The sequence below is a fragment of the Silene latifolia genome, chromosome 4, assembly GCF_048544455.1.
Source record: "Silene latifolia isolate original U9 population chromosome 4, ASM4854445v1, whole genome shotgun sequence".
NCBI lineage: Eukaryota > Viridiplantae > Streptophyta > Magnoliopsida > Caryophyllales > Caryophyllaceae > Silene > Silene latifolia.
In genome coordinates this window covers 109,468,616-109,489,574 of record NC_133529.1, presented here as the reverse complement: position 1 = coordinate 109,489,574, position 20,959 = coordinate 109,468,616, and the positions used below count along the sequence as shown (strand labels likewise).

Here is a 20,959-nt window from a genome sequence, read left to right as displayed (position 1 = left end):
CCTGGGGATTTGCTTAATGTTGAAGGTTTTGAACCCGAGTTTCAACTCTTGCGCTATTTCTAGGTAGGCCATCATAGTGGGGTCCCTAGCTGCATAAGAGTTATTTACATGGTTAACGATAAGTTGGGAGTCACTGTATACCTGGAGGTGCCCGATTTTTAAATCCAAAGCTAGCTGCAGACCCAAGATTAAGGCTTCGTTGTTGGTAGCCTTGAATTCGCACCGAACTGCCTGGACCAAGAGGTCCGCTTGGGGTGATTTAAGGACCAAACCAACTCCTGCTCCCTTTACATTGGAGGCTCCATCTACATTCAGCTCCTATGTCTGCTCCCCTTTATCCTCCCCCAGAGAGAGGATGTCCTTTTGAGCCGGCGTCTGGAGGGAGGGGCAAAAGTCGGAGACAAAGTCTGCCAGAGCCTGGGACTTTATTGCTGCTCGGGGTTCGAATTTTAGGTCGTAGCCACTTAGGTGCATGGACCATTTGGCCATTCTACCTGATAACTCCGGTTTCCTCATTATGGTCTTAAGTGGATAGTTAGTTACCACAGAGATAGTATGTGACTCAAAATAAGGTCGTAACTTATAGGAAGCTGTGACTAATGCGAGTACAAGTTTTTCAAGTGAGGTGTACCTGGTCTCTGCAGGTAGCAGAGACTTAGTGACGTAGTATACTGGATGCTGTACTCCTTCTTGCTCTCGAACTAGCACGGCGCTGACAGCTACCTCAGTTACGGAGAGATACAAGGACAAGGTCTCTCCGGATTCTGGCTTTGATAGGAGTGGTGGAGTGCTCAGATACCGTTTCAGCTCGCTGAGTGCTGCCTCATGTTCCTCCGTCCACTCGAACTTCTGGCTCTTCCTTAGGATGTCGTAAAATAACCTGCATCTGTCTAAGGACCTTGCTATGAACCTATTCAGAGCAGCTACCCGTCCTGTCAGGCGCTGCACGTCCTTCGGCTTTTGAGGTGACTCCAGCTGGAGTATGGCCTTGATTTGATCAGTACTGGCTTCTATCCCCCTCTGGGTGACCATATATCCTACGAACTTCCCACTGGAGACTCCGAAAGTGCATTTTGATGGGTTCAGCTTCATTTTATATTTTCTCAGGGTGCTGAAAGTGTCAGCCAGATGTTCGACATGCTGTGCAGCTTGCTTTGATTTCACCACCATATCGTCAATGTATACCTCCATGTTGCGGCCTATTTGTTCTTTGAACATCGTGTTTACCAACCGTTGGTAGGTGGAACCTGCATTCTTTAGACCAAAAGGCATCACATTATAACAATAAATACCTCGCTCTGACCTGAATGCTGTCTTCTCCTGATCATCAGGATGCATCTTGATCTGGTTGTAGCCACTCCAAGCATCCAGGAATGTGAGCATATCGTGACCTGTTGTGGCATCCACCATGGCGTCTATGTGCGGTAGCGGGAATGGATCTTTAGGGCAAGCTTTATTTAGGTCCGTAAAATCAACACAAACCCTCCATTTTCCGTTCTTTTTCGGGACTACCACCACATTAGATAAACATTCCGGGTACTTGACTTCCCTGATTTTTCCAGCAGCGAGCAGATTGTCTACCTCCTGATTTATGACCTGGTTCCTCTCTGGGGCAACCTTCCTCCTCTTCTGCTGGACAGGTTTATAGCTTGGGTCCACGCTCAGCTTGTGCGTTATTATACTAGGATCTATCCCTACCATATCATTGTGGGACCAAGCAAAACAATCCATGTTAGTTTTCAACAATTGAACAAGTTCCTGGCGGATTTTACCTGTGCATTCTGACCCAATAAGTATGGTTCATTCTGGTTGCAGCTCGTCCAGGCTGACTTCGTCCAGCTCTGCCTGAGGTGGCTCGACATATTCCTCCTGGATCCGCTGGCTCTGTAATTGCTACGCTGGTGGCCTGGTTGTTGGCTTCAGGGCTATCTTGTAGCAATTCTTAGCATCCTCTTGATCCCCACGTATCTCTTGCACTCCCCAGGGTGTTGGGAATTTCAGACATTGGTGGTAGGTTGAAGGTATCGCCTTCATTTCATGGATCCAGGGCCTGCCAAGAATCACATTGTAAGTAGAGGGCCCATCGATAACCAAATACCTTACCTGTTTATTGACTCCTTTGGCATAGGTCGGGATGACGATTTCTCCTAGAGAATGCTTTGTTTTGCCGCTGAAACCGACCAGAGGTACCTCTTTCGTTGCTAAGTCCTTTTCGCTGAACCCCATGCCCTTTAGTGTTTCCAGCATAATCAGGTTGACGGAGCTACCTGTGTCTACCAGGATCTTTCTTACCTCGCAGTTTCCTGTGGGGAGGGTGATGATCAGAGCGTCGTGGTGTTGTTCTGGAGTGTTTTGTGCATCCGTTTCATCAAAGGTGACTGCTGGGAGGTCCTGGCGGCTGATTCTGCAGGAGAATTCTGGCTTGTCTCCTTTGGTTTGCGTGGCGTGCCTTTTGGCTGCTGAATAAGTCAGGCCGCACAATTCCGAGCCACCTGTAATAACATTCACAATTCTAGTGCAAACAGGTGGAGGAGAAGGCAGAACCTGATTAGTGGAATTAACTTTGGTGGAGCCTCCTGGCAACAGGTGGTCTAAGTTTCCTCGATCATACTGGAATTTGAACTCCCGTCTCAGGGTGTAGCATTCATCGGTATCATGGCCTATGTCATCGTGGTACTCGCACCTCTTGATGAAGTCTCTTTTATCGTTAGGACGCTCGTCAGCCCGCTTCCTAGGCCATCTGACTCCCCGTATCTCCTTTAGGGCCTTGAGTACGCCTGCAAGGTTAGTTGAGAATTTATACTCACTTACTTTCGGAGGTGGCTCTGAGTTACTCTTTTCCCCTGGGCCCCCAGAAACTTTGTTCACAGGCTTGCTGCAGGGTTTGGCTCTTTCGCTCTGCTTCTCTACACGCGCCTTTCTGGATGTAGGATCTGTGCCATAAGTTGCTCTCCTGGGCCCTGAGTCCTCCTCCAGCCGCATGACTGCAATTGCCTTTGTTTGTACCTCCTCGAAGGTAGTGCATTGGTACTTGGTCAGGTCTTTATATAAGTCTTGAGTCCTGGCGGAGCCCTTGGCGGAAAGCTTCTATGGCCGTGGCTATGTCGCACCGGGGGATTGCCACCTTCTCCCTGTTGAATCTGTTCAAGAAATCTCTGGTAGCCTCCTCAGGTCCTTGCACTATCCGGTACAGGTCGCTGGTTTGTTTTTCTGGTCTGCGGCTGCTGGCGAACTGCTGGTGGAAGGCATTGACTAAGTCGGCGAAGCAGGTTATACTCTTATTGGGCAGGCTGACGAACCACTGCAAGGCTGCTCCAGACAGGGTGGATCCAAACCCTTTACACATACATGCTTCTTTCAAGGAACCCGTCGTGGTGATCACCATCATCTTCTGCTTGTAGTGGTTGATATGGACAAGAGGATCCGTGGTCCCGTCGTAGAGTGTCATGGCTGGTGGCACGCATCCTTTTGGGACACTGTTAGGCTCAAAATCTGGATATGGGCTGACTTAGGGCAGCAGGCCTGGAGACGTTACGGGATGCAGGATATCAGGGAGTCAGGGTACCAGCATCAGCGAGCAGCGCAGGAAGTGGGCTTTGGTCTACGCGGGAGAAGCTTGTGAGAGTCCAACATCTTGCGAGATCCGAAGAAGGGAAGTCCTACCCAGTGTTAAATTAGGAATAACTTGGTGGAGAAGTAAGAAACCCTAGCTCATCGACCTCCCCTATATAAGGAGCCTCAATGCAAAGAAGAAGGATCATCAGAGAATACGAGAATTACACCCTAACTTCCATAGCAAGCACACGAACTGTATTTCCTCTCGAATTATAGTAAAAATATTGGTGGGATTCCGTCTCCCGCCGCGGTTGTTTCCCACATTGGGTTTTCCGCATCACCAAAATCGCTTGTGTTGTTTATTTGCATTACTCATACAGGTTAACATACGACGCTCAAACAAATCATAATACAGACCTAATGCTAAGACCACTTTAACCCTAAATTGGTAGAAATTTACCAAAACAGTTTGGCGCCCACCGTGGGGCATAGTGGTCGTCTTCGTTAGATAGTCTACTCAGCAATCGAAACATGTCGGGACACAAGGAAACCAACTCAGGCAGCACCGGCGGTGCCCCAGCAATACAGGTACCGCCCCCCTCAGCAGCAATACCATCTCCCTCGGCGGCAGCGGCAGCACGTGCAACTACGGTCCAGACCACCATTGCTTCTCAGATACCAACAGTCAAGCAGAGTCAAAGTCCCCAGGCAGCAGCAAGCCCATCTACGGGAGGAATCCAGACTAGAGATCCAGGAATCGATCAGGGACGGCAGGGAGTCACACCGTCTGACAGAAGAGCACAGTCCAAGCAGTAGGTTCAGGCACCTCCGAGTCCCACCAGCATCATGATAAGCGGGTTGGACACATTAGCCAGGACCATCAGGACTATGCAGAACGAAAATAGAAGCATGAGATCCCAGATGGAGGAGGACAACAATCTCCTCCGAGCACAGATCAATGAGTTAAGGAACAAGGCCGCTAGCTCGACCCCTTGGATGCAAGAAGACAGATCTGGAAGGCCGCCAGGAGAAACTGGGGATCGAAGGCAGACACGGGTATTACCACGCGAAGTAGCACTCAGGCTGGACATGGATGGAACACCACAGCCAAGAGGAGGCCTGGTCCCAACAGGACTGGGGGCATTAACACCAGACGAGGAGCCAGCACGCCAAGAGCCTACACCCACATCAGGCGCGGTGGGGCAGCAGAGAAGCAGGGCTACAGTTGCGGTCCCAATAACCAGGATGCCAGTTACGAATCAAGTTGAGTATACCTGGGAAGGCACTCCGGTGGCGGCAACATCGCAGGCGCGTCAAACAGAAGTCCTGGAACAGCAAAACTTCGCACGAGGAGCAGAACGTCAATCACAGGAGCATCTGCGACCCACCGGAAGAGAGACATACATAGAACAGCAGTACCAGGAACTACGAAGCCTCCTCCGGAGGGTCCCCGGCATGCCTCTGCCTATGGAGATGGCTGCGCCAGAAAGCTACGCTGACTCACCGTTTACTGACGATATAGCCACAGTGGCCTTACCAAAAGGATTTAGCATCCCAACAATGACCCTCTTCGACGGAACCACGGACCCCTGTGATCACATCAGTCAATTCAAGCAGAAGATGATGGTTACTACAGCCACGGGAGCCTCAAAAGAGGCATGTATGTGTAAGGGATTTGGTTCAACCCTAACCGGAGCAGCATTACAATGGTTCGTCGGTTTACCTAACGGGACCATATCTTCATTCGCCGATTTGGTCAACGCTTTCAACCAACAGTTCTCCAGCAGCCGTAGAACACCCAAGCAGCCGAGTGATCTGTACAGGATCGTTCAGGAGATAGGTGAATCAATCAAAGACTACGTCACTAGGTTCAATGCAGAAAAAGTCTCAATACGAGGCTGTGATATGTCCACTGCCATCAACGCCTTCAGGCAGGGCTTGGATAAGGAGTCAAACCTCTACAAAGAATTAACAATGTATCCTTGTGAGAGATTCGAGGAAGTCCAGCAGAGAGCTACTGCAGCGTTAAGGTTGGAAGAAGATATACAGGCTAGAAAAGGTACAGCAAGCTTCGACAAGACAAGCAGGAAATTCGCACCAGAAAAGAAAGACGACAGAACTAAGCCATACAGCAGACCTAATATCAGCAGGGTAGCAGAAAAAACTCAGCAAATTGATGATTCTCCTCATCCTCCTAAGCTATCTGAATACGGATTCAACACGGGAATGGAAGGGTTGTTAAAAGCACTCAGAAGCCTGGGTGATCAGGTAAGGTGGCCAAAGCCTCCCACTCAGGATCGACCAAACGACGACAGAGACAGCAGCAAGAGGTGTGAATGGCATCAGGACATAGGTCACAGGACAGAAGACTGCTACAGGTTGCGAAGGGAGGTGAAGTTCCAGGTACGCAAGGGAAACTTGGACCACCTGTTATCACGTGGGGGCAAGCAGGATAGAAGAGAAGCAGCAAATCAGGTGCTTCCTTCTGCTCCACCCATATGCACGAAAATTATTAACGTGATAACAGGCGGATCTGAGCTGGAAGGTTTGACATATTCCGCTGCCAAAAGGAAAGCCACCGGAAGTAAAGGGGATCATCCAGAAACTTCGTACAGAGTAAGCCAGAGCAATTTACCCCCGGTAACTTTCGATGAGACTGACATAGAAAGCGGCGCAGAGCAGCACGACGATGCTCTAACTATAACGTTATCCAATGGCAACTGCACCGTACGGAAAGCATTGGTAGATACAGGGAGCTCTGTGAACCTCATCATGCTCGAAACCCTCAAAACCATGGGTTTTGATAAAGAGAACCCGATGAACAAATCTGTGCCCCTGGTAGGATTCAGTGGTGAAACCGCACATTCAGTAGGCGCGATAACTATCCCAACATATATTGAAGGGGTGAATAAACTAGTAAGATACCTGGTCATCGAGGGTCCAACCACCTACAACGTGATACTAGGAAGACCTTGGCTACATCAGATGAAGGCGGTGCCATCAACATATCATCAATGTCTCAAATTCCCAACACCATGGGGTACAGTCACAGTAAAAGGAGATCGAGAGGAATCCAGAAACTGCTATGCTCAAGCTCTCAAAGCTACAACTAAGCTCCCCTCATAGCAATTACAGAACCGGGGCACCTCGACAGAATATAAGGAGCCTCCCTCAGAAGAACTGGACCAGATACACCTGGACGAGGCACACCCGGATAGGACAGTATTGATTGGGGCAACTTGCAGTGAAAAGCTGCGCAGCCAGCTGATTCAATTTCTCAAGAACAACATGGACTGCTTCGCTTGGTCTCACAATGATATGGTAGGCATAGATCCATCCGTTATTTCGCATAAATTAAGCGTGAACCCAAGCTGCACCCCAGTACAGCAGAAGAGAAGAAAATTTGCGGCAGAAAGAAATGAGGTCATTAACAGGGAGGTAGACAGTCTCCTGGCAGCAGATAAAATTAGAGAAGTCAGTTACCCTGAGTGGCTCTCTAACGTAGAAGTGGTGCCCAAGAAGAACGGCAAATGGAGGGTGTGCGTGGACTTCACAGATATAAACAAAGCTTGTCCCAAGGATCCCTTCCCACTGCCACATATCGATGCAATGGTGGACGCTACTGCAGGGCACGAGGTACTCACTTTCCTCGATGCCTGGAGCGGTTACAATCAGATCAAGATGCACCCACAAGATAAAGAGAAAACAGCATTCATGTCAGAAAGAGGCATATACTGTTACAAGGTCATGCCCTTTGGCCTAAAGAACGCCGGATCCACTTACCAACGGTTGGTAAATAAAATGTTCAAGCAACAAATAGGAAAGACCATGGAAGTATACATAGACGACATGGTGGTGAAGTCCAAAAAAGCAGGAATGCACATGGAGCACTTAGCGGACACCTTCCAAACGTTAAGGGAGTTTAAAATGAAACTTAATCCGTCCAAGTGCTCGTTTGGGGTATCTTTAGGAAAATTCCTAGGGTATATGGTGACCCAGAGGGGAATTGAGGCAAGCAAAGAATAGATAAGAGCAATACTCCAGCTGTAATCGCCCCGGAAGCCAAAAGACGTGCAGAGGCTGGCAGGGAAAGTGGCGGCCCTAAACAGGTTCATATCACGGGCCTCGGATAGGTGCAAATTGTTCTATGATATATTGAGGAAGAGCCAGAAATTCGAATGGACTGAGGAGCATGAAAAAGCATTCGCAGAACTCAAGAACTACCTAAGCACGCCACCATTACTCGCGAAACTAGAGCAATGGGAACCACTATTCTTGTACCTGTCAGTCACAGAAGCAGCTGTAAGCGCGGTTTTGGTAAAGGAACAGGAAGGAGTGCAGCATCCCGTGTATTACATTAGCAAGTCTCTGCTTCCTGCAGAGACCAGGTACACTTCCTTTGAAAAACTAGCGTTGGCTTTGGTTACTGCTTCTTATAAACTGCGACCGTACTTTGAATCTCACACCATCCATGTAATAACCAACTACCCGCTAAAGACTATTATGAGGAAGCCCGAACTTTCGGGCAGAATGACTAAATGGTCAGTACATCTTAGTGGCTATGACTTGCAATTCGAACCCAGAACGGCGATAAAATCCCAAGCCCTAGCAGATTTCGTCTCTGACTTCTGCCCTTCTACCCGTGGGGAGGCAGAAGAAGGAATGCTGACAATTATGGGAAGTCAGGATGGTGAGATATGGGCCCTGTATATTGACGGAGCCTCAAATGCAAGAGGGGCTGGTGTGGGTTTGGTTCTGCGATCTCCTAAAGGGGATATGATAGTGCAAGCCATTAGGTGTGAGTTCAAGGCAACCAACAACGAGGCCGAGTATGAAGCCCTTATACTTGGGATGCAGATGGCGTCAGGGCTCAAGGTGAGGAACCTGAGGGTGTACAGTGACTCCTTGCTTGTGGTAAATCATGTAAACAACGAGTATGTAGCGCGTGATTCGAAGATGATAGCTTACTTGAAGATAGCCACAGAGCAAAAATCAAAGTTTAGAACATTCAAGATAACTCAGGTGCCGCGGAGGCAGAACGTGGAGGCAGACGCTCTGGCCACATTGGGATCCACCTTCCAGCCCACAGAACTATCGAACATACCAATTACCCATGTGTTGACCCCAGCCATCCAGAGGGAGCCAGATCAGGGTCCAATGGAAAAGAATGTACACCTACAGTGTACGCAGGGAGCCAGAACGTTGGTCTCCACAATAGGACAGCAGGATGCGGATTGGAGGGTTCCATACCTAAATTGGCTAAGGGATGGGACACTCCCTGAAGACAGAAAGGAAGCACAAAGTTTCAGAATAAAAGCTTCCAGATATATCATGATTGATAATATTCTCTTCAGAAAGTCATTAGCAGGACCATGCCTCAGGTGCTTGAGCAAAGAGGAAGCAGAAACAGTACTGCAGGACGTGCACAGCGGAGAGTGCGGGAACCACGCTGGAGGGCGAAGTCTGTCAAACAAAATTTTGAGACAGGGGTATTTCTGGCCCACCATGCGCGCAGACGCTGTAAATCATACCAAACGTTGTGAATCATGTCAAAAGGCGGCTCCAGCAATCCACCAGCCAGCAGAACCAATGCATCCGATTATCTCTCCATGGCCATTCATGATGTGGGGCATGGACATAGTGGGTAAGCTGCCCAGGGCTCCGGGAAACAGAGTATATATGCTAGTTATGACCGACTACTTCTCAAAATGGATTGAAGCAGAGGCGATGACAGAGGTGAGAGAACAGCAGGTGATCTCCTTCATCAAACGCAACATCATAAGCAGATTTGGGATACCATCCGAGATCATATGCGATAATGGGTCCCAGTTTATATCAGATAACACTGAGGGCTTCTGTGCACGATGGAACATAACACTGAGAAAGTCACCCCGATATCCGCAAACTAACGGCCAAGCCGAATCCAAAGAATAAAATCATTGTAGAGAACCTCGGAAAAACGGGTGGAAGAGTTGGGGGAAAATGGGCGACGAACTACCACCGTACTGCGGTCGAGATAGAACAACACCGAAAATGGCAACAGGTCAAACTCCGTTTAGCCTGGTATACGGAGCGGAGGCAGTGATACCCTCAGAAGTTATGGTACCCACACACAGATACGGTTGTCAGACGGCAGAACAGAACAAAGTCGAAATGGCTAGGAGCCTGGATACAGTTGATGAGCTGCGAGAAAGCGCTTACATACGTATGGCATCGTATAAACAATCCGTAGCAAGGACATATAACAAGAATGTCAAGATCGGGACCCTTGAAGTAGGGGACCTAGTACTCGAAGGGTATTTGAAAATACCAAGAACCACAAAGCAGGCAAGTTTGCCTACAAATGGGAAGGGCCATATCAGGTCGAAAGCGTTATTAAGAACGGGGCATACAGGTTGATGACCATGCACGGTCAGATCTTGGACAAACCCTGGAACATCCGTCACTTGAAACGGTACTTTGTCTGACAAAGTGCCAAAACACTAGTGTACAAAGGACCTTTCGAAAGTCCGTGAAGCAAAAAATAAAACGTTTTCAAAAAAAAAAAAAAAAAAGGGGGAGGGGGTTAGTATATGCTTTAGGTGTTAGTGTGTTTTAAAACTTTTTTTCTTTTCGTTTCTTCTTTGAAGTCAGAAGGAGTCGTTTTTAAACCGAGTAGTCCAGGCTGTGGCTTCCTAGATCCAGGTGTTGCCCTGGAACACCATGAGATAGCACCAGGTAATCTGCACTACTTTGGACTTTATAATGCTTCTACGAATAAAGGCTTTGGCACTAATGTTGGTTACTTATCAGATGAGGCACACTTTGAGGGTCCAACCCCTGCCATGTGAGGCTACGAAGACGCTTATCTTAAGTCAAGCCACATGGAGAGCATACGCCGAGGTAGCGCGCAGGGTTCGGCATACTAAGACCACCCATACCTTAACGTTAACTCAGTAATCCCATAGCTATGTCGTAGATCAATGAGTGCACGCACCGATTTCAAACGTCTGGAACCACAAGGAACGCAACATTCCTTGTTAGTCAGAAACATTCAATGAAGGTACGCTCTAATCAGCTAACCCTAGTGATAAGATATTTTACGTCATGGGTAAAATATGTTATCAAAAATCTGTCGCCGAAACAGAGTGTGCACTGAGCCGGTCGACTTCCGGTATATCTATGTGGAATCTAAACTCCAGAAATCCAGGGCAAACACGCAAGTATAACAAAAGTAGGGCCTGGAAACCTGGGCCCAGAGCTACTTTAAAATAGGGCACCTTCTACCTTTAGCAGGCGCCATCAAAAGTTCAAAACCTGCACACCGGCAGGCACAAAACGGACCAAAGTAAAAAGAGTTTTTTACAAAACTTGCGCCACACAGGGCCAAGTCCCCAGATAATCTAAATTAAAATTTAAGAGAGGTCAATCCTCTCGACAACTGCACCCTGACCATTGCTCTGCTCCCCATGCTCTGTTTGCTTCTCCATTGCGGTGCCCAAAAATTGCCTCGGGAGTTGCGGTGGCATCATCACCAGTCTCCCGGCCAGATCTCCTCGACAGTCCCAGAGATGGCTCCAGAAATGTCCATGGCTGTGTACTCAGGCTCCGGGTTAGCAGTTTCAGCCTCAGGAGGAAACAGGGCACTCAGGTCCATGCCATTGGGAAATGCACGAGCAAACTCTGCCAGCTCCTCTTCCAGGTTCCAGGACGTGTGCCTCCCCTCGGTATAAGCACGGATGCAGTCAATCCGCCCCTCAAAAGCAGTATAGGCTCCCACATTCTTGGCCAGTTCGGCCATCTCTTCAGCACGGGCCTCTGCCTTTGATGACCCGTAAGTCATAACGCCAGCTTAGCCTCCCGGTCCTCGCCACCGGTCTTTAGCTGCCTCCTTTTCCTTAAAAGCCGCATGGAGCCGCTCCCTCAACTTGGCACGGTGGCGGTGAGCTCCTTGTTCTTCCCCACGGAAGCCGAGCATTCAACCTTAGCCCTCTGCAAAGATCTTACGAAGGTAGAGGGATGATTGAAGAGCCTGCAATAAAAACAAAAAAGAAGGAAACCGTTAGTCAGGGAAGCGCAGGGGCAAAGAAAGAAAAGAGACAGTGAAAGCAGGCTCACAAGGAAGCAGTGTTCAGCAGTCAGGTCGATCATCTCTTGGGGGGCAGTCGAATCAAACGCCCTGGAACAAGCTGGAGTTAGGAGCCTCTCCAATGTAGGCCAGTAGTTGGCACGATCAGCGTCCCCAAAGTCAGCAGGGAGGCGTAGCAGCAATTCATCGGTATGGACAGGGGATCCAGGCGCTCGCGATATTGGAGTCACCTCGATAGGCTCAGGAGCAGGCCTCGAGGTGGACCTCCTTCTTGAGGAGACTGAGGAGCTGAAGGAGTCATCAGTTCTTTTCCAAGCATGACGCATCAGGATATCAGAGGCAGACGGTTTAGCACTTCCTGTAGCGACACACGGAGGCAGGAAATCAGAATGGAGAGCTAGTGAGGGAGAAATCCTTATGCAGAAATGGTGCTTACCAGAAGACATGGTTTCCTCGGTGGCAGAATCGTCTAAACCAGCAAGCAGGAGGGGAAATAGTCTGCGATCTTTAGGGATGGAAAAGAGTTTGGCAACAGAAGTATCCTCGTCCTCTGATTTCTCAGGGTTCTTGAGTTCTGCATCAAATCAAAGAGTAAGAACAGTGAGTGACGGGGGCAATTAGGAATGAACATGCAAATACACTTACTCTTGGCGAAAACCCAGTGCTCAAACAGGTATTCGGCACGAATGGGAAGAGATTCAAGCTTGACATAGAAGAAGTCCTCGTACCACCCATCGTCTTTCCCTTTTGCCGCCGAGAGAAGGAAGTTCTCAGTCTTCTCCACAGACCTAAAAATGTATTGGCCGTGTCCCAGTGACCGACACTCGAACCTATGGGCCAGGTCTGACAAACCAATCTCGGCGCCCATACTCTTGTTCAGAGCAACAGTGGACAGGAGAATCCTCCATGCATAAGGGGCGATTTGGGCCATAGGGAGAGAGTTTGGGCGGATGAACTCTTGGATCATCGGGGGGAAGGGAAATTTGAGACCAAGGACGAAGGGGTAGGTGTACAAGCAGATCCACCCCGAACGAAAGGCGTCTGCTTTCTGACCGGGTTTGGGGATGAAGATCACTACATCATCACCCAGGCCAAGCAGAGCTTTGATTTTGGGGATGTCCTCTTGGGTTAGGTGAGAATCACCGGAATGTGGTCTTTTGAGAACTCCCTGTGAAGGGAAGTCGTCGTTTTCAAGGTCGATGGGGGTAGAGGAGGATGCTGTGAAACGGTTTTTTGCCATGATAAACAAGGAGAGGAAAGCAAGAGTACCTGAGAAGACGGGAGAAGGCGGCGCTGACAGTGAAAGGACGCTGAAGGAAGAGGATTTGGGGAGACGGAAACTTGAGAGTTTTGAGGAGTTGAAATGATGATGAAAGAGAAAAAGGTGGACGGGTGAGATTAAATAGGAGAGGGTAGTTGGGGTTTTGGAAAATGTGAATCGAAATGGAGTATGCGAGAAGTCACTCAACGATACACTTCAATTTCCCGCTCAAATAATTAGGGTTGCGCTTTCGCGGAAAATTGGGGGCAAACTGTTAGGCCCAAAATCTGGATATGGGCTGACTTAGGGCAACAGGCCTGGAGGCGTTACGGGATGCAGGATATCAGGGAGTCAGGGTACCAGCATCAGCGAGCAGCGCAGGAAGTGGGCTTTGGTCTACGCGGGAGAAGCTTGTGAGAGTCCAACATCTTGCGAGATCCGAAGAAGGAAAGTCCTACCAGTGTTAAATTAGGAATAACTTGGTGGAGAAGTAAGAAACCCTAGCTCATCGACCTCCCCTATATAAGGAGCCTCAATGCAAAGAAGAAGGATAATCAGAGAATACGAGAATTACACCCTAACTTCCATAGCAAGCACACGAACTGTATTTCCTCTCGAATTATAGTAAAAATATTGGTGGGATTCCGTCTCCCCCCGCGGTTGTTTCCCACATTGGGTTTTCCGCGTCACCAAAATCGCTTGTGTTGTTTATTTGCATTACTCATACAGGTTAATATACGACGCTCAAACAAATCATAATACAGACCTAACGCTAAGACGACTTTAACCCTAAATTGGTAGAAATTTACCAAAACAGATACCCTGCACCGGGCCATCGAAAGCTTGAGGAAGGACAACCAAGATCTCAGAAACCAGATAGCAACGGTAACCTGGTCCAGGACCACGGAAGCTGCGCTGCCTCCACCTTCTGAGGCCCCAGTCTCAGCCACCAGCACAGGCTCCCGGCAGATTCCATCAGAACTGATCACCAGACTGGATCTTGAAAGAGTACCACCCAGAGGAGCTACCGAGCCCAGTGGATTGGGGTTCCTGTCTTTCGATCGACCACTCAGCTTGCAGCCAACCCCAGGTAGTACCTTGTCTAAAAGTCGATCAGGGACTAACTTGCAGTCTTTTGCAGGAACACCCGCCTAGTAGGTGGCAGGATGGAACCCAGGACCCAGCACCAACATGCTGAACCCAGCAAGCGGCCATTTATCTGGAGGTACCTGGCTAGGAGGAGCCTCTTCTCAGCAGGTCCCAGAATGGCAACCAGGAACCATCATCCATGCAACACCTTTGGCAAACCAGCCAGGCATTCAATTACCAGGAGGAGCCTGGCTTGGAGGTACACCTGTTGGCCTTTGTCCGCCTGTCTCTAACCCTCTTGCAGGAACAAGCAGCTTGCTGGAACAGCAGTACCAGGAGTTGAGGGACCTGATGTACAGAATTCCGGGTGTAGCACGACCCCTGGAGAAGGCAACACGTGATAGCTACGCGGACTCTCCTTTCGTGGACGACATAGCCCTTGTCGGTGTCTGTTTTGGTAAATTTCTACCAATTTAGGGTTAAAGTGGTCTTAGCGTTAGGTCTGTATTATGATTTGTTTGAGCGTCGTATGTTAACCTGTATGAGTAATGCAAATAAACAACACAAGCGATTTTGGTGACGCGGAAAACCCAATGTGGGAAACAACCGCGGGGGGAGACGGAATCCCACCAATATTTTTACTATAATTCGAGAGGAAATACAGTTCGTGTGCTTGCTATGGAAGTTAGGGGGTAATTCTCGTATTCTCTGATTATCCTTCTTCTTTGCATTGAGGCTCCTTATATAGGGGAGGTCGATGAGCTAGGGTTTCTTACTTCTCCACCAAGTTATTCCTAATTTAACACTGGTAGGACTTTCCTTCTTCGGATCTCGCAAGATGTTGGACTCTCACAAGCTTCTCCCGCGTAGACCAAAGCCCACTTCCTGCGCTGCTCGCTGATGCTGGTACCCTGACTCCCTGATATCCTGCATCCCGTAACGCCTCCAGGCCTGTTGCCCTAAGTCAGCCCATATCCAGATTTTGGGCCTAACAGTTTGCCCCCAATTTTCCGCGAAAGCGCAACCCTAATTATTTGAGCGGGAAATTGAAGTGTATCGTTGAGTGACTTCTCGCATACTCCATTTCGATTCACATTTTCCAAAACCCCAACTACCCTCTCCTATTTAATCTCACCCGTCCACCTTTTTCTCTTTCATCATCATTTCAACTCCTCAAAACTCTCAAGTTTCCGTCTCCCCAAATCCTCTTCCTTCAGCGTCCTTTCACTGTCAGCGCCGCCTTCTCCCGTCTTCTCAGGTACTCTTGCTTTCCTCTCTTTGTTTATCATGGCAAAAAACCGTTTCACAGCATCCTCCTCTACCCCCATCGACCTTGAAAACGACGACTTCCCTTCACAGGGAGTTCTCAAAAGACCACATTCCGGTGATTCTCACCTAACCCAAGAGGACATCCCCAAAATCAAAGCTCTGCTTGGCCTGGGTGATGATGTAGTGATCTTCATCCCCAAACCCGGTCAGAAAGCAGACGCCTTTCGTTCGGGGTGGATCTGCTTGTACACCTACCCCTTCGTCCTTGGTCTCAAATTTCCCTTCCCCCCGATGATCCAAGAGTTCATCCGCCTGAACTCTCTCCCTATGGCCCAAATCGCCCCTTATGCATGGAGGATTCTCCTGTCCACTGTTGCTCTGAACAAGAGTATGGGCGCCGAGATTGGTTTGTCAGACCTGGCCCATAGGTTCGAGTGTCGGTCACTGGGACACGGCCAATACATTTTTAGGTCTGTGGAGAAGACTGAGAACTTCCTTCTCTCGGCGGCAAAAGGGAAAGACGATGGGTGGTACGAGGACTTCTTCTATGTCAAGCTTGAATCTCTTCCCATTCGTGCCGAATACCTGTTTGAGCACTGGGTTTTCGCCAAGAGTAAGTGTATTTGCATGTTCATTCCTAATTGCCCCCGTCACTCACTGTTCTTACTCTTTGATTTGATGCAGAACTCAAGAACCCTGAGAAATCAGAGGACGAGGATACTTCTGTTGCCAAACTCTTTTCCATCCCTGAAGATCGCAGACTATTTCCCCTCCTGCTTGCTGGTTTAGACGATTCTGCCACCGAGGAAACCATGTCTTCTGGTAAGCACCATTTCTGCATAAGGATTTCTCCCTCACTAGCTCTCCATTCTGATTTCCTGCCTCCGTGTGTCGCTACAGGAAGTGCTAAACCGTCTGCCTCTGATATCCTGATGCGTCATGCTAGGAAAAGAACTGATGACTCCTTCAGCTCCCCAGTCTCCTCAAGAAGGAGGTCCACCTCGAGGCCTGCTCCTGAGCCTATCGAGGTGACTCCAATATCGCGAGCGCCTGGATCCCCTGTCCATACCGATGAATTGCTGCTACGCCTCCCTGCTGACTTTGGGGACGCTGATCGTGCCAACTACTGGCCTACATTGGAGAGGCTCCTAACTCCAGCTTGTTCCAGGGCGTTTGATTCGACTGCCCCCCAAGAGATGACCGACCTGGCTGCTGAACACTGCTTCCTTGTGAGCCTGCTTTCACTGTCTCTTTTCTTTCTTTGCCCCTGCGCTTCCCTGACTAACGGTTTCCTTCTTTTTTGTTTTTATTGCAGGCTCTTCAATCATCCCTCTACCTTCGTAAGATGCTGCAGAGGGCTAAGGTTGAATGCCTGGCTTCCGTGGGGAAGAACAAGGAGCTCACTGCCACCTGTGCCAAGTTGAGGGAGCAGCTCCATGCGGCTTTTAAGGAAAAGGAGGCAGCTAAAGACCAGCTGGCGAGGACCCAGGAGGCTAACTGCGTTATGACTTCTGGGCTGTCAAAGGCAGAGGCCCGTGCTGAAGAGATGGCCGAACTGGCCAAGAATGTGGGAGCCTATACTGCTTTTGAGGGGCGGATTGACTGCATCCGTGCTTATACCGAGGGGAGGCACACGTCCTGGAACCTGGAAGAGGAGCTGGCAGAGTTTGCTCGTGCATTTCCCAATGGCATGGACCTGAGTGCCCTGTTTCCTCCTGAGGCTGAAGCTGCTAACCCGGAGCCTGAGTACACAGCCATGGACATTTCGGAGCCATCTCTCGGGACCGCCGAGGAGATCCCGGGGGGAGATCGGTGATGATGCCACCGCAACTCCCGAGGCTGTTCAGGCACTGCAATGGAGAAGCAAACAGAGCATGGGGAGCAGAGCAATGGTCAGGGTGCAGTTGTCGAGAGGATTGACCTCTCTTAAATTTTAATTTAGATTATCTGGGGACTTGGCCCTGTGTGGCGCAAGTTTTGTAAAAAACTCTTTTTACTTTGGTCCGTTTTGTGCCTGCCGGTGTGCAGGTTTTGAACTTTTGATGGCGCCTGCTAAAGGTAGAAGGTGCCCTATTTTAAAGTAGCTCTGGGCCCAGGTTTCCAGGCCCTACTTTTGTTATACTTGCGTGTTTGCCCTGGATTTCTGGAGTTTAGATTCCACATAGATATACCCAGGAAGCTGACCTGGCTCCAGGTGCACAGCTCCTGTTTCTGGCGACAGATTTTTGATAACATATTTTACCCATGACGTAAAATATCTTATCACTAGGGTTAGCTGATTAGAGCGTACCTTCATTGAATGTTTCTGACTAACAAGGAATGTTGCGTTCCTTGTGGTTCCGTACGTTGAAATCGGTGCGTGCACTCATTGATCTACGACATAGCTATGGGATTACTGAGTTAACGTTAAGGTATGGGTGGTCTTAGTATGCCGAACCCTGCGCGCTACCTCGGCGTATGCTCTCCATGTGGCTTGACTTAAGATAAGCGTCTTCGTAGCCTCACATGGCAGGGGTTGGACCCTCAAAGTGTGCCTCATCTGATAAGTAACCAACATTAGTGCCAAAGCCTTTATTCGTAGAAGCATTATAAAGTCCAAAGTAGTGCAGATTACCTGGTGCTATCTCATGGTGTTCCAGGGCAACACCTGGATCTAGGAAGCCACAGCCTGGACTACTCGGTTTAAAAACGACTCCTTCTGACTTCAAAGAAGAAACGAAAAGAAAAAAAGTTTTAAAACACACTAACACCTAAAGCATATACTAACCCCTCCCCCTTTTTTTTTTTTTTTTTTGAAAACGTTTTATTTTTTGCTTCACGGACTTTCGAAAGGTCCTTTGTACACTAATGTTTTGGCACTTTGTCAGACAAAGTACCGTTTCAAGTGACGGATGTTCCAGGGTTTGTCCAGGATCTGACCGTGCATGGTCATCAACCTGTATGCCCCGTTCTTAATAACGCTTTCGACCTGATATGGCCCTTCCCATTTGTAGGCAAACTTGCCTGCTTTGTGGTTCTTGGTATTTTCAAATACCCTTCTGAGTACTAGGTCCCCTACTTCAAGGGTCCTGATCTTGACATTCTTGTTATATGTCCTTGCTACGGATTGTTTATACGATGCCATACGTATGTAAGCGCTTTCTCGCAGCTCATCAACTGTATCCAGGCTCCTAGCCATTTCGACTTTGTTCTGTTCTGCCGTCTGACAACCGTATCTGTGTGTGGGTACCAGAACTTCTGAGGGTATCACTGCCTCCGCTCCGTATACCAGGCTAAACGGAGTTTGACCTGTTGCCATTTTCGGTGTTGTTCTATCTGACCAGAGTACCAGTGGTAGTTCGTCTGCCCATTTTCCCCCCAACTCTTCCAGCCGTTTTCTGAGGTTCTCTACAATGATTTTATTGCTGGATTCGGCTTGGCCGTTAGTTTGCGGATATCTGGGGGCTGACTTTCTCAGTGTTATGTTCCATCGTGCACAGAAGCCCTCAGTGTTATCTGATATAAACTGGGACCCATTATCGCATATGATCTCGGATGGTATCCCAAATCTGCTTATGATGTTGCGTTTGATGAAGGAGATCACCTGCTGTTCTCTCACCTCTGTCATCGCCTCTGCTTCAATCCATTTTGAGAAGTAGTCGGTCATAACTAGCATATATACTCTGTTTCCCGGAGCCCTGGGCAGCTTACCCACTATGTCCATGCCCCACATCATGAATGGCCATGGAGAGATAATCGGATGCATTGGTTCTGCTGGCTGGTGGATTGCTGGAGCCGCCTTTTGACATGATTCACAACGTTTGGCATGATTTACAGTGTCTGCGCGCATGGTGGGCCAGAAATACCCCTGTCTCAAAATTTTGTTTGACAGACTTCGCCCTCCAGCGTGGTTCCCGCACTCTCCGCTGTGCACGTCCTGCAGTACTGTTTCTGCTTCCTCTTTGCTCAAGCACCTGAGGCATGGTCCTGCTAATGACTTTATGAAGAGAATATTATCAATCATGATATATCTGGAAGCTTTTATTCTGAAACTTTGTGCTTCCTTTCTGTCTTCAGGGAGTGTCCCATCCCTTAGCCAATTTAGGTATGGAACCCTCCAATCCGCATCCTGCTGTCCTATTGTGGAGACCAGCGTTCTGGCTCCCTGCGTACACTGTAGGTGTACATTATTTTCCATTGGACCCTGATCTGGCTCCCTCTGGATGGCTAAGGTCAACACATGGGTAATTGGTATGTTCGATAGTTCTGTGGGCTGGAAGGTGGATCCCAATGTGGCCAGAGCGTCTGCCTCCACGTTCTGCTCCCGCGACACCTGAGTTATCTTGAATGTTCTAAACTTTGATTTTTGCTCTGTGGCTATCTTCAAGTAAGCTATCATCTTCGAATCACGCGCTACATACTCGTTGTTTACATGATTTACCACAAGCAAGGAGACACTGTACACCCTCAGGTTCCTCACCTTGAGCCCTGACGCCATCTGCATCCCAAGTATAAGGACTTCATACTCGGCCTCGTTGTTGGTTGCCTTGAACTCACACCTAATGGCTTGCACTATCATATCCCCTTTAGGAGATCGCAGAACCAAACCCACACCAGCCCCTCTTGCATTTGAGGCTCCGTCAATATACAGGGTCCATATCTCACCATCCTGACTTCCCATCATTGTCAGTATTCCTTCTTCTGCCTCCCCACGGGTAGCAGGGCAGAAGTCAGAGACGAAATCTGCTAGGGCTTGGGATTTTATCGCCGTTCTGGGTTCGAATTGCAAGTCATAGCCACTAAGATGTACTGACCATTTAGTCATTCTGCTCGAAAGTTCGGGCTTCCTCATAATAGTCTTTAGCGGGTAGTTGGTTATTACATGGATGGTGTGAGATTCAAAGTACGGTCGCAGTTTTATAAGAAGCAGTAACCAAAGCCAACGCTAGTTTTTCAAAGGAAGTGTACCTGGTCTCTGCAAGAAGCAGAGACTTGCTAATGTAATACACGGGATGCTGCACTCCTTCCTGTTCCTTGACCAAGACCGCGCTTACAGCTGCTTCTGTGACTGACAGGTACAAGAATAGTGGTTCCCCTTGCTCTGGTTTCGCGAGTAATGGTGGCGTGCTTAGGTAGTTCTTGAGTTCTGCGAATGCTTTTTCATGCTCCTCAGTCCATTCGAATTTCTGGCTCTTCCTCAATATATCATAGAACAATTTGCACCTATCCGAGGCCCGTGATATGAACCTGTTTAGGGCCGCCACTTTCCCTGCCAGCCTCTGCACGTCTTTTGGCTTCCGGGGCGATTCCAGCTGGAGTATTGCTCTTATCTGTTCTTTTCTTGCCTCAATTCCCCTCTGGGTCACCATATACCCTAGGAATTTTCCTGAAGATACCCCAAACGAGCACTTGGACGGATTAAGTTTCATTTTAAACTCCCTTAACGTTTGGAAGGTGTCCGCTAAGTGCTCCATGTGCATTCCTGCTTTTTTGGACTTCACCACCATGTCGTCTATGTATATTTCCATGGTCTTTCCTATTTGCTGCTTGAACATTTTATTTACCAACCGTTGGTAAGTGGATCCGGCGTTCTTTAGGCCAAAGGGCATGACCTTGTAACAGTATAGGCCTCTTTCTGACATGAATGCTGTTTTCTCTTGATCTTGTGGGTGCATCTTGATCTGATTGTAACCGCTCCAGGCATCGAGGAAAGTGAGTACCTCGTGCCCTGCAGTAGC

General features: G+C 48.8%; 3 protein-coding genes across 3 annotated transcripts; 1 reads left to right on the top strand and 2 right to left on the bottom strand.

Moving 5' to 3' along the window:
- Nucleotides 1-1,893: 1,893 nt before the first annotated feature.
- LOC141651911 (uncharacterized) lies at nucleotides 1,894-2,982 on the bottom strand. Its single transcript, XM_074459602.1, has one exon. It carries the CDS (start codon nucleotides 2,980-2,982, stop codon nucleotides 1,894-1,896), a length of 1,089 nt encoding a protein of 362 aa, XP_074315703.1.
- A 6,606-nt stretch (nucleotides 2,983-9,588) lies between these two features.
- LOC141651910 (uncharacterized) lies at nucleotides 9,589-10,385 on the top strand. The gene is made up of 2 exons (XM_074459601.1): nucleotides 9,589-9,882; nucleotides 10,185-10,385. Exons 1-2 carry the CDS (start codon nucleotides 9,589-9,591, stop codon nucleotides 10,383-10,385), a joined length of 495 nt encoding a protein of 164 aa, XP_074315702.1.
- A 7,358-nt stretch (nucleotides 10,386-17,743) lies between these two features.
- Nucleotides 17,744-20,046, bottom strand: LOC141651909 (uncharacterized). Its single transcript, XM_074459600.1, has 3 exons — nucleotides 19,116-20,046; nucleotides 18,277-18,935; nucleotides 17,744-17,944 (listed from the first exon to the last, which is right to left on the bottom strand). Exons 1-3 carry the CDS (start codon nucleotides 20,044-20,046, stop codon nucleotides 17,744-17,746), a joined length of 1,791 nt encoding a protein of 596 aa, XP_074315701.1.
- Nucleotides 20,047-20,959: the final 913 nt, after the last annotated feature.